Raw genomic sequence first — 12647 nt, 5'->3', positions numbered from 1 at the left:
AGAAAAATTCAGTCGTGGCATTTTGACATTATCAGACACCATGTAGTATTCAGTCAGTGGTTCTCAACATGTGGCTCTTTATGTCTTATTTTAATTATTACTCCTCCAGAAAACCTTAAAAGGAGAAACTTTTAACCCCTTTTTCCTTTGGCCGTTTTGCAACTTCCTTTGTACCATTTTTGCCCCTTTTCAAAATGTTCTGACACTTCTTTCAGACTTTAGCTCCTTTTTGCTAATAAATATTAATTTTTTCCTATTTTTTTGTCCATTTTTGCAAGTTTTGGCAACTTTGAGCTAAGTTTACCACTTGTTTTTCATACATTTTACCTGTTTTTGTTCCACATTTTGCTCTTATTTGCCCATTTTTTGGCGACTCTTGACTGTTTTTGGCCCATTTTAATCACTTTACAATCTTTTCTTGCCACGTTTTTTGGACCATATTTGACCACCTGTTACCATGTCTGCCTCCACTCAAAAACTGTACCGTCCCACTTCAGGTCAACGGCCCACCTGGACAGAACACCCCTGTTTGCGTCTCTGAAATTATGGGATAGATGGAAGTCGGCTTCTGATTGGAAGCTGATTAGTTTTATTTTTAGGGTCAATACGTGTTGCTCCGTGTGTGTGTGTTTACGTTGAGAAAGGGGCGGGGCTACATGAGGGAGACACAAGAGGCACAAGAGACACATATTTATTATGGGTGTAAGAAAAAATTGATATATCACAATATTTCACTGCATTTTTATCGTATCGATCCAAAAAATGTCCAAATTGATTTTTTTAATCATACTTTTAACAACAACAAAAAAACCTGGGCACTTTGATAGATGTGTGTGGTAACTTTTATTTTAAGAATTTAACAACTTAACAGAATCAGAATCTGTCGTAGAAGCAAATGTTCAACTTTTTGGAAAAATGTAAACTGAGTTTGATAAACATATCACTTGTTTTAGATATTTCTACTTAAATGACAATTAGTTACAATTTATTTGTTCTCACAAGTTTAAAAATAAAATAAAATAAATTGTATTTCAAACCATTTTTTCTTGTAAAGATCCATCCATTCATCCATCTTCTCCCGCTTAGCCGTTTCCGGGTCGCGGGGGCAGCATCCTCAGTAGGGAGGCCCAGACTTCCCTCTCCCCGGCCACTTCCTCCAGCTCTTCCGAGGGGACCCCGAGACGTTCCCAGGCCAGCCGAGAGACATAGTCTCTCCAGCGTGTCCTGGGTCTTCCCCGGGGCCTCCTTCCGTAGGGACGTGCCCTGAACGCCTCACTAGTAAAGATGTAATTTGTAATTATTGATATTGTGATATATATTGCAATGTATATCGTATTGTTTAGTATTGAGATATATCGGAACATCTTGTATTGTGACATGCAAATCATATCGTATCGTCAGATACATGACGATGCACAGCCCTAATATTTACGCACAGACTACACAGTGGAAGTGAGTGAAAGAAAACAGCAAAGTTTAACTCGTAGTTTAGTAATAATTAAAGTAACAACAACTGATGAGACACTTTGGAGCTGAAAGCCTCTAATAGGGACTCTGATTTTCCAGATTGTGGAAAAGGGACGGAAAACATAGATTTCATGTTCTAAAATTAAAAACAAATCGACCCTTTTTGTTTTGTTTTTGTTTATGATTAGGCCCCGAAATTACACGGAAATGCCTAACATGGATGTTTTGGGACAAATCACACAAATCACGCACTATTTTTCCCTGAAAAACCAGTGATTGAATGTCTACCAAGTTTATCAAATGGAGAAATGTGTCAAATTTTGTCGATAATCTTGTTGATAATTTTGCACTATTTAATTTTCTGTGGGATTTTGTGAAAAATTTGATGGTGATTCAGTGTTTGTTGGTATTTGTCTGAAAATGAAATGTGAATACCTCTATGACACAGACTAAACACATATCTCACATTTTTATTTTCTTATGCATAAGACTCACAGCTTCTTAACGCTATTAATCATGTTTGTCCCAGAAGTTTGATAACTTGTCATGTCATTAAAACAGGGAAAGACGACAAAGTAGAAATCAGTAAATTCATGTGGAAATGAGTAAATTAAGAAATGGAATTGAGGAAATTTTAAGATAGAAAATCAGAATCCCTAATTAGGGAGTGGTAACAGGTAATTATCATAAAAATATATAAAAATATGACAATGCATGATAATTAGAGTCTAACAAAATTAAAAACAAAAAACTAACATGGGTGGACTCTAAAAAATATGAACCAAAATTACTGAAAAATGAGGAATGTAAGAAGACAAAATTCTTTAAAAAAAATAAATAATAAAAACAGGAAATGTGGTCTTTGCTCCTCCCATTTCTGGGGCATTGGAGGCGTGTCATTTAATAACTTATTGAATCAAAAAGAAAGAATGGTCACCAACTTTACTGTCAAACACACACTTAGACACGACAAACTCTCTCCATCCTGTAAAGTCTCCTTAAAGCCCAGTGGGACACATGATTAATATACAGTATATACTGTATATATAACATGAGCCTCAGTGTGTGTGTGTGTGTGTGTGTGATAGAACAAAGATGTGTCCCAGTTGATGACATCATCAGTCAGTGTTTTCAACACAATCATCAACGTCTTCACACTAACCACATCTCTGTGTGTCGGAGCGTATAATGGATTTAATCATCTGGGACGTTCCCATCATGGATGAGCAGCCAACACATCTGCACACATCTGCACACGATGCAGCGTTGCTGTTTATCACAACTTTGGATCCAACAAATGATGAGGTCAGAGTTGAAAACAGGTCCAACACTTTCACATGGGAGAAGATTTTTTTACTTTTCTCTCATCATCACAATCTTTATTGTTAATGTGAGATTATATTCAGACTCTATACAGTAGCAGAATAAAATAGAATAAAAGTAGAAGCACTGCTGATATTCTGTGTTAAATACATAAAAGGTGAAGTGGATTATTTCAGTTTGTTTAGAACGGGGGTTTTCAACCTTGGGGTCGGTACCCCATTTGGGGTCGCAAGACACTGGGAGGGAGTGGGGTCACCAGATGCCTTAAAGAAACATAATATGTAATTTTCATCACTTTGTCTTGCCATATTTTTTTTCCTTTTAATGTATTTTTGCTACATTATTCCCATTTTTTCCACTTTCAAGACATTTTCAGCACTTATAAACCCTTTCCACCACTTTTCCACCTAATGTCACATATGTTGATCTATTATTGTCACTTCTAACTTCTTTTCACCATATTTCATGATTTTTTTTTTTTGCTAATTTAACCACGTTCACAATTTGTCATCCCCATTATTTGCCAATATTGACACTTTGAACCCTTTTTACCACTTTTTATGTCTGTTTTTTTCCCACTCTAATTTGCAACTTTTAAAAAAAAAATCCCATTTCACCACCTTTTCCACCATTTTTGGTCACTTTGAACCCATTTTATTTGTGATTAAAACCAGGATTTCCATCTTTATAATGACTATAATAATAATAAACGTTCCTGGATAACAGTGGATATTATTCAGATGAATAAATAAATGTGGTTATCACGCACAATCCACGCACACCTCCTCCAGCTGTTCTGGGGGGACCCCGAGGCGACACCAGGCCAGCTCAGAGACATAGTCCCTCCAGCGTGTCCTGGCCTTCCACGAGGCCTCTTCCCAATAGGACATGTCTGAAACACCTCCAGAGGGAGGCGACCAGGAGGTAAACAGATCCCAGAGCCACCTCAGCTGGCTCCTTTTGACGTGAAGGAGCAGCGACTCTACTCCGAGCTCCTCCAGGGTGACTGAGCTTCTCACCCTATCACGAAGGGTGCGCCCAGCCACCCTGAGAAGGAAACTCATTTCTGCCGCCTGTATCTTGTCCTTTCAGACAGCAAAGCTGCCATTTTTTAGTCTATTTTCATCACTTTTTCTTGCCATATTTTTGCTCCTTTTAATGAATTTTGCTACATTATTCCCATTTCTGACATTTCTCCATCACATTTTAATGCCTTTTCTGCAAATCTTTTTCCACTTTCTAGACATGTTCAGCACTTATAAACCCTTTCCACCACGTTTCCACCTAATGTCACATATATTAACCCATTATTGCCACTTTTAACCTCTTTTCACCATATTTCATGCTTATTTTTGCTAATTCAACCACATTCACAATTTCTCATGCCTATTATTTGCTAGTTTAAACTAATTGTTCCAATATTGACACTTTGAACCCTTTTTTTTTACCACTTCCTCTGTCCAGTTTTATCCACTCTAATTTGGAACGTTGAACCAATTTCTGTGGTTTTTAAAATCACATTTCACCACCTTTTCAACCATTTTTGGTCACTTTGAACCCATTTTATTTCTGATTAAAACCAGGATTTCCATCTTTAAGATGACTATAATAATAATAAACGATCCTGTATAACAGTAGATATTATTCAGATGAATTAATAAATGTAGTTATCACAGATTCATAGAACAATAGACCATCATTTTACTGACTTTATGGATGGACCCCATAAATCTCTCTCCTTTATTCCCCCTTATAGATGGTCCTGTCTCCACATGACTGTTCTTCAATGTTCATGTTTGTGATCATATGATTAAGAGGGAGATTTATGGTCATGTTGTTGTTGATGTAATGTGTTTGTTGATGATTTTATTGATTTTAAGCTGCTGAATGTTTTATCATGTAAAGCACATTGAGTTGCCTTGTGTATGAAATGTGCTATACAAATATATTTGCCTTGCCTGTGTTTAACCACCTTCAGCTACAGTGGGGGTCCCCGCTCTCTGGAACCTTTATTTTGGGGGGTCGTGGGCCAAGAAGGTAGAGAACCACATGTTTTTATCCAAAAAGGAGTTTGTAGAACCACTTTATCCGACATTACTCGAACATGTTCCTGAATAATAATGTAAAATGCTTGTCTGTTAAACTTTCCTGATTCATCCTCAGACCTTGTGCAGAGGATGACAACACGTTAATCAGCCTGTGATGAGGAGAGGTTGTTCTGACATTAGCTGCACTGTTATTCCCTCAAAATCTAACCTGTGCTTCTTATGATGCATTATTAGTACATGTTTCTAATATTGTTTGTTAAGTAAACATGCTTTTTTAGATATGGACAATTTAGTGAGGGGGGGTATGTGTCGATTGTAATGGGATCATGATGCAATGGTTTTACTTTTTAAAAATATAAAAAAAAGGAAAACAAAAATACACTAAGATGACAGAAAAATAGACAAGAAACAGCAAAAATACGATAAACGACAATAAAAATACACAAAATGATGATTAATAAATCAAGAAATAACCAGAAAATATGTAAAACTAGCACAAAAATGAATGCAAAACACACACAATAGGTAGAAAAATATACAAAATAACTTGTTATAGTTGTTTCACTGGTTTTCTCTTTCCTTTTATGTTCAATAATAATTTGGTTATTTCAACAATTGGTCTGTGATCATTCAAATGGCACACAAAGTATTTATTCAATCAAATTAATAATATACAATGTGTCTATTAAATAATTATGAAACAATTGGTAAAAACTGTCAGAATTTCTTGAAACCAAAGTGCGCGTGATGTTTGGAAAATATGTTGAAATGACATGAAATATTTGAGCTGTTTTTTCTCAGGTGGTTCAGAATAATAACTAGTCTGTTCATGAAGGATTGATTTGTTGGTTTTAATTAGTGTCGTTCTGACCTTTGAGCATTTACGGCACTTTTCAATGACTGATGAAACGTGTGGTTTTGTTGTTCCAGAGTCGGACGTGGCAGACTTTGATGGAAGGAGTTCTCTGTTATATCAGTTCAACCAGAAGTCCATGTCCACGTTCAAAGACGTGATCTCTCTACGCTTCAAGAGTCGTCAGGCTGAAGGAGTTTTACTGCACGGGGAGGGACAAAGAGGGGATTACATCACCCTGGAGCTGCACCGTGGGAAACTGGCCCTCTACCTTAACCTGGGTACGACTCAGCATTAACACACTGACCTGTATCAAGCAGAATGTGATTTAAAAAGTAGGAACAATTAGTTTAAACTGGCAAATAATGGGCATGACAAATAGTGAATGTGCTTAAATTGGCAAAAAATAAGCATATAATATGGTGAAAAGAGGTTAAAAGTGACAATAATGGGTCAACATATATAACATTAGGTGGAAAAGTGGTGGAAAAGGTTCATACGTGCTGAAAATGTTTTGAAATTGGAAAAAATGTGCAGAAAAGGCCGTGAAATGTGATGAAGTGGCAGAAAAGGGAGTGATACATTAAAAGGAGCAGAAATATGGCAAGAAAAAGTGATGAAAATAGGTTAAAATATGGTGAGTTTGGTGTAGTTACGAGACCCTCTCCCAGTGTCTCGCGACCACCAAATGGAGTCCTGACCTCACGGTTGAGAACCCGTCATAGACGATGCATTACAGTGTTTTTACTTCATTTTTACTGAGATTTCTTTAGTGACTGGTTGACTCCATTTTTGTTCTAGTTTGTTCCCAGTGATCCCAGTGATATCAGAATGAAGTAAAAACACTTTTATGCACTTGTCTCTGTGACTCCAAATCCCACAATGCAATGCACTAAATGTATGCAAAGCAATTTCAACCTTTTACATCCTTTTTTTGAACTATAGATTTTCAAAAAATATTGATATCTGAGGCCTACACTATGAATTTATCTGATAACTTTTTCATATTTCCAGCAGCTTTGAATATGTTATTTTTATTGGATGTATTTATGTTAATTTTAGGGTCTTCTAAATTATTTTGTATTTATTTTATTCAATTGTGGAATATTCTTCTGTTTAAGGTTAAAATGTAACTTATTGGTTAATAACAAATGGGTCAGTTTTTATTGTAATATCACTGATCAGTCCTTTTTCTAATGTTCCACGTTCTGTTAATAATGTGAGTACGTTTGTGTTTCGGTGTCCCAGATGAAATGAGGCTGAAGTTGAGCAACAGTCGTGTGGCGGTGACGGTGGGCAGTCTGTTAGACGACCAGCACTGGCACTCAGTGGTGTTAGAGCGTTTCAACAGACAGGTCAACCTGTCCGTGGACTCTCACACTCAGCACTTCATCACCAGAGGAGACGGAGACTCGCTGGAGGTGGATTACGAGGTCAGTCCCCTCTCATAACCTCCCACATCACACCCTGTAATTCACTCAGACCTTCAGCGCTTCCTTTTATGCAAAAATACACGTTTTATGCAGATCATTTTAAAGCAGTTTGACATCAGTGATGGAACTCCAACACTGCTCTGCATGACTGTCTAATAAAGATTCACACATCAAAGACACACAGTTATGAAGATGAAAAATTAAAGCAGGATTTTCTCTCCACTTTCATGTTTTTTTTCAATAAGAAAAATCCTGAAGAACCACTTTATCATTTAAATTCATCCTTCACTAAATGTACGTGTATTAAACTCAGTGGGAATCATTTCACGTTGCTTCTCTAGTTTTTACATTCTGTTCAATAACTCACAGGGTTCTCGCCAGCGCAGTTAAATGTCGGGGTCCCCAACACTGTGATTTTGATCCCCTACGCCATTGTGTCCAACCTAAGGCCCGGGGGCTAAATCTGGCCCTTTAGATCATCCAATATGGCCCACAGAATAAAGAAAAAAATTATTTTTTTATCAACTTTTAAAAATAGGACTACTTTACAGTTTTAGAGCCTGTGTTCCTCCATCTTTAAATCACGTGATTGATGATGTCACACGGCCCCACTGCCTATAAACATCATCATTCAGCAGCTTTTTCAGTCAAAATCACAACTTGTGCTGCTTTTGATTGTTCTAAATAATCAGGAAAAGTTAAATATATTCACGTAAACCTTTAATTTACAGAAAAAGGATAAAAACGGTGCACGGCTGATGATCAGCTGGACTGTCTTGAAAGTTAATCACAGACCGTTGAAGACGCACAAACCCTAAGGATAGAAGGACTCACACCCAAAAGTTTATTGTTCCACACTATCTTTATCCATCAGAGCGTGTCAGCACACTGTTTAAGGGAGACTAAAGGTCCCTTAGGAGCTTCATTGTTTACTACCAAACCACAGAGTGGAACCGTCGCCCCCTGCGGTCACAGATCATTTTAGTGTTTTTATTCTTGTTTTGTAAAGAAAAGAGGGTTTAGAGGAGGGGTCAGCACTCTACTTCTACCATGGAAAGCTTTTTATGATCTACTGTGTTGGGGGTTTTCTTTAAAAATTATTAAATGATTCAATATCTTTATAATATTAAAATACAATAATGTTGAAGCGGGCGCACGGTGGCTTAGTGGTTCGCACGTCCGCCCCACAGCAAGAAGGTCCTGGGTTCAAGCCCTGGGGTGGACTTGGGTCCTTTCTGTGTGGAGTTTGCATGTTCTCCCCGTGCTGCGTGGGTTTCCTCCGGGTACTCCGGCTTCCTCCCACAATCCAAAAACATGACTGTAAGGTTGATTGGAGTCTCTAAATTGCCCATAGGAGTGAATGAGAGAGTGAGTGGTTGTCTGTGTCTGTGTTGCCCTGTGATGGACTGGCGCCCTGTCCAGGGTGTACCCCCGCCCCGCGACCCTGTTAAATGGGAATAAGCGGGTATGAAAATGGAGTAAAACTGAGTTTGATTAAAATATATTTAAAAAAATACAATCAATGAAAATATTTCAAAAATAAAGCTTGTAAAATAGTCAGGTAATACTGTAGCTTTTCTATTTCATAATGGCAGAATCAAAACTCTAAAGTGTGATGTCAGCAGTTTGTTTACAGCAGCATCTCAGATCAAATCCACAGAAGCTCCAAACACAGCTGCTCACTTATTCACAGACCCATAATAAAAAGAGAGACTCTCTTCTTCTACTTAATATCAGAGGTTGTAAATGAACACGTATGTGCACTAGCGCCCCCTCAATATGAGGTCAGAAGCTGAATTGTTAGGTTTCATTTCTGGTGTACAGTTGTGCCTCACTGTAACGCGGTTCACCTTTCGCAGATTTTTTTTACAGTGTAATTTTGCATGTATTTTTTTACAACGTATTAACGCGCATTGTGTTCTGAGTCCTGATTGGCTGCTGCGTTCACACCAGATGCGTCACGAAATGTCTGTACGTCCAGATTACATTCAGTCAATGAATAGACGCGTCCCAGAACCAAAATCTTTCCTGTGCGGCGGTGCGTCCAATCCGTCCCGATTTTTATAATATTCACACATTTGCAGAAATTGAAAATATTGAACCCCTGCGACTGTTGCATGATGCATGACGAAAGGCAATCGATGACGTCAGGTCGTCAACATGGACACTGGTCTGTTCACCCATTCAACCATGGAGTAGAAGCTGTGTGTGACCACCTGGAGCTGTAGGACACGCCCTTTATAACCAGGACCGGACTAGGAAGGATTAGGTGTGGAGGAGAATCAGAGAGGAGGTGGTAGTAGCAGGTAAAGTTCTCTATGTAGCACTGAGCTAGCATAGCATTAGCCGCTAATCACACCGGCTTTTTTCACTGGTGGTTTATGTTTGTGAGAGGAGAAAAAGGAGCACAGCTCCTCACTTCAGCAGGTAGTGAAACTCACCGAGTTGGATGTGTCGCTGGTGGGCGGGGCTTTGTTTCAAACTCGCATATGAAGCGAATTGGGGACATTTTTTGATCCTGCGCAATCTGAAGTGCTGTATGTTTGGAAGTTTTCTCCCTGACAAAACCCACAATGTTGACGTTTGTTTGAGAAAAGTGTATAAAGTGTGTGGGGAGGGGTTTTACAGCCTTAAAACATGTATAATAATTCAAATAAAGCTGACTACTTCTAGGATTTCACCTATTGTTGGTTATTTTTAGAACGTAAACCCCGCGATAAACGAGTTACTACTGTATGTGACTGTGCCGTCATTCATTTATGAGCTCTTGCTGTCCACAAGTGCTTTCGACACAAAATGCCGCAGTGATTGCCCGGTAGATCGTGATTGACGCATTGAGCACTCCTGTTTTAGAGCAACCAAAAGCAGCACAAGTCGAAATTTTGACTGAATGATGTAAAAATCAGGCTGAATGTTTCACTCCTATAGAAAACAATGGGATGTTTACAGGCAGTGGGGCCGTGTGACATCATCAATCATGTGATTTAAAGATGGAGGAACACAGGCTCTAAAACTGTAAAGTAGTTTAAAAGGTAATTAAATTAATATGGTGCATAATAATGTGTTTGGTTAGGAATAAATGTATTAATAAGGACATTTTAAAGGTTTTCGCTACATATTTAAAAAAAAAAAATGGAGGATCCCTTTAAAAGCAAAAACAAACTCTCGCTATGTGAAGCTAATGTTTTCTTTCCGTGTGTTTCCTAAACGTTTCCACACACTCACCTGCCTGACATCAATGCTGATTGGCCGATTACTTCCATGGTAACGTTCAGTCTGTCTCACTCAGGCTGTCCTGTCAGGCACCATTAATGATTGGAATCAATCTTACCTGATGTTTCCACGGAGTGAAGATATAATTAAAAATACATCTCCATTAAGAAGTTAGTTTGCTCCATTTGACCACAGACTGTTTCCTGCTCTGGTTCTTGGTTCTATTCCCATTGTCTACAGTACATTCAGCCTGAGTGCTTAGAGTTAGAGGAAAGAAGAACCTGAACTGGAATCTTCTAGTCTGATGGGAACCTGTTGGGTTCAGAAGTCAAAGGTCTGACTCCGAAGTTAGAATAAATGGATTTAATATTAAACTTCTGTGTGGTATTAGATAATAAACGTATTATTGTTTGCGTTCAGTCTTAAGGAGGAAAAGTTTAGGAAAAGCGTCTCTTTGGGTTAATGCAGGTTTAGAAGATAAATAATGTATTACTCTACAGATTGAAACTGAGTCAGCAGATTTTAAATGAATGCACGTTTCCATTATCAGGAGCTCTACACATGGATATCCATCAACTGCTAATAACTATTCCTGCATTATTAACACACGAAATATATTGGATTGCTGGGGTATTAAATCAGTGTTGTTGGAATCACCAGTCAGAGGTTTTTAGAAATGACGTTTAAGAAGAAGGAAAATGTACAAAGTCATTTTGAGGTCGATTTACGATGTTCACATTAAAATAAAAAGATTTGTTTTCACGCTGTGAACACTCATTGTTTAGATCTGAGAACAGTTTCATTTGATGAAAACCTCATTTGTTTAGGTTTGCAAAGTAGCAGAACATTTACGGTATTTTTCCACAGGATTTTAAACTTGGAAATTTTGGGAATATTCAAAAAATTAAAGTTTTTATGGTAATTATTTTTTTTATTATCCAAAAATTGCTCCCAATTTTTGGATATTTTAGGTAATACTAAAATATATATTTAACCAACTATTAACATCCACTAGTTTGTAAATTAAATTTACATTTTTTCCTGTTAATTTTCAAGTAAAATTTACATTTTAGAAAAAATGTTATGTTTATTATTTGTATTATTTTGAGGCGCTACTACATCCCATGTTTACTGTATCTATGGTATTTATGTTAATACATATAGTCATGTATGTATATAAACATGGATGTACACATGCTACAAAAGCTTTTCTGTTTGTATTAAATTACTCAAAATAAATCAAATATAATAAAATGGATGTTATTATTTATGTTTGGATGTGACACAGTCATTTAGAATGAGTCCCTGGTAAATGTTAATAAACATTCCCAATATTCCCAACCTTAAGTTTATTTGGAAATTCAACATAATTCTTTGTGACCCTTTCAACCCTAATTGTTATTTATCTCTCTGTTTGTTTTTTAACTGATGAAATTAAATATTCACGTTTTCCTGTAATTTGTAATGTAATCTTATCAATTTGGGATTTTCTGTCTAATTCCTAAATATTTAGATATTTTTGTGTTTAGGTTTAGTTTACAGTGTTTGTCTTTTTTTTTACTTTAGTAAACTAAATCTACCAATGATTTTATTCACCCATTGACTGTATTCATTTATTTTATGTATCTTATTTATTTGAATCTTTTTTTTGTGTCTTAACAAAAGCTGAGCTTCGGAGGGATTCCACTTCCTGGTAAACCTGGAAACTTCCTGAGGAAGAACTTCCACGGCTGTATTGAGAACCTTTACTACAACGGAATCAACATCATTGACCTGGCAAAGAGACGCAAACCTCAGATTTACACTGTGGTGAGTTGGATTGGGATTATTTACAGTCACTGGTTACAGTAACACATGGGTTTCACACAAAGTGTCCTTTTGAAATATGAAGTAGAGCTATGGGAGCAGACGTGCAGAGTTTAATGTCTAGATTCTTCTGTTAAAAAGCTAATGCCATTAGCTTTGTAAATGTGACTTTGATAGAAGCAAATGGAATTTTATTTTTATTTAATTTTATTTTTTGCAAATCCTTAAATAATGAAACCCAATAATTTTATTATATTATAATTTTTACACTCAACATAGCCTTTGTAGATGGCTGCGTCTCCATTTACTAATTAATAATAATAATAATAATAATAATAATAATAATAAAAACGTCATGTCGTGTTTTACGGCCTGAGGCTGTTGAGTCTGATGACTTTTATTTTGAAGCCCAAAAGATTCCTAATTAAATAAATAAAAACTATATTTTAAAATAAATACCATTTTGATAAATAACAGACAAATATATAATATGGCCATTAAATT

General features: G+C 36.8%; 1 protein-coding gene across 1 annotated transcript in view; it reads left to right on the top strand.

The window, feature by feature from the left end:
* The window catches only part of LOC114455403 (contactin-associated protein-like 5), a 202589-nt gene that overhangs the window by 92099 nt on the left and 97843 nt on the right, over positions 1–12647 (top strand). The window contains exons 5-7 of the mRNA XM_028436622.1: positions 5769–5972; positions 6940–7124; positions 12003–12146. Of these exons, the coding sequence (XP_028292423.1) occupies positions 5769–5972; positions 6940–7124; positions 12003–12146 (533 nt within the window). The remainder of the gene's footprint in view (positions 1–5768; positions 5973–6939; positions 7125–12002; positions 12147–12647) is intronic.

This window comes from Gouania willdenowi, chromosome 21, assembly GCF_900634775.1.
Source record: "Gouania willdenowi chromosome 21, fGouWil2.1, whole genome shotgun sequence".
Taxonomy (NCBI): Eukaryota; Metazoa; Chordata; class Actinopteri; order Blenniiformes; family Gobiesocidae; genus Gouania; species Gouania willdenowi.
Note: the sequence above shows the minus strand (reverse complement) of the source record. Positions and strands in the feature narration are given on the sequence as shown.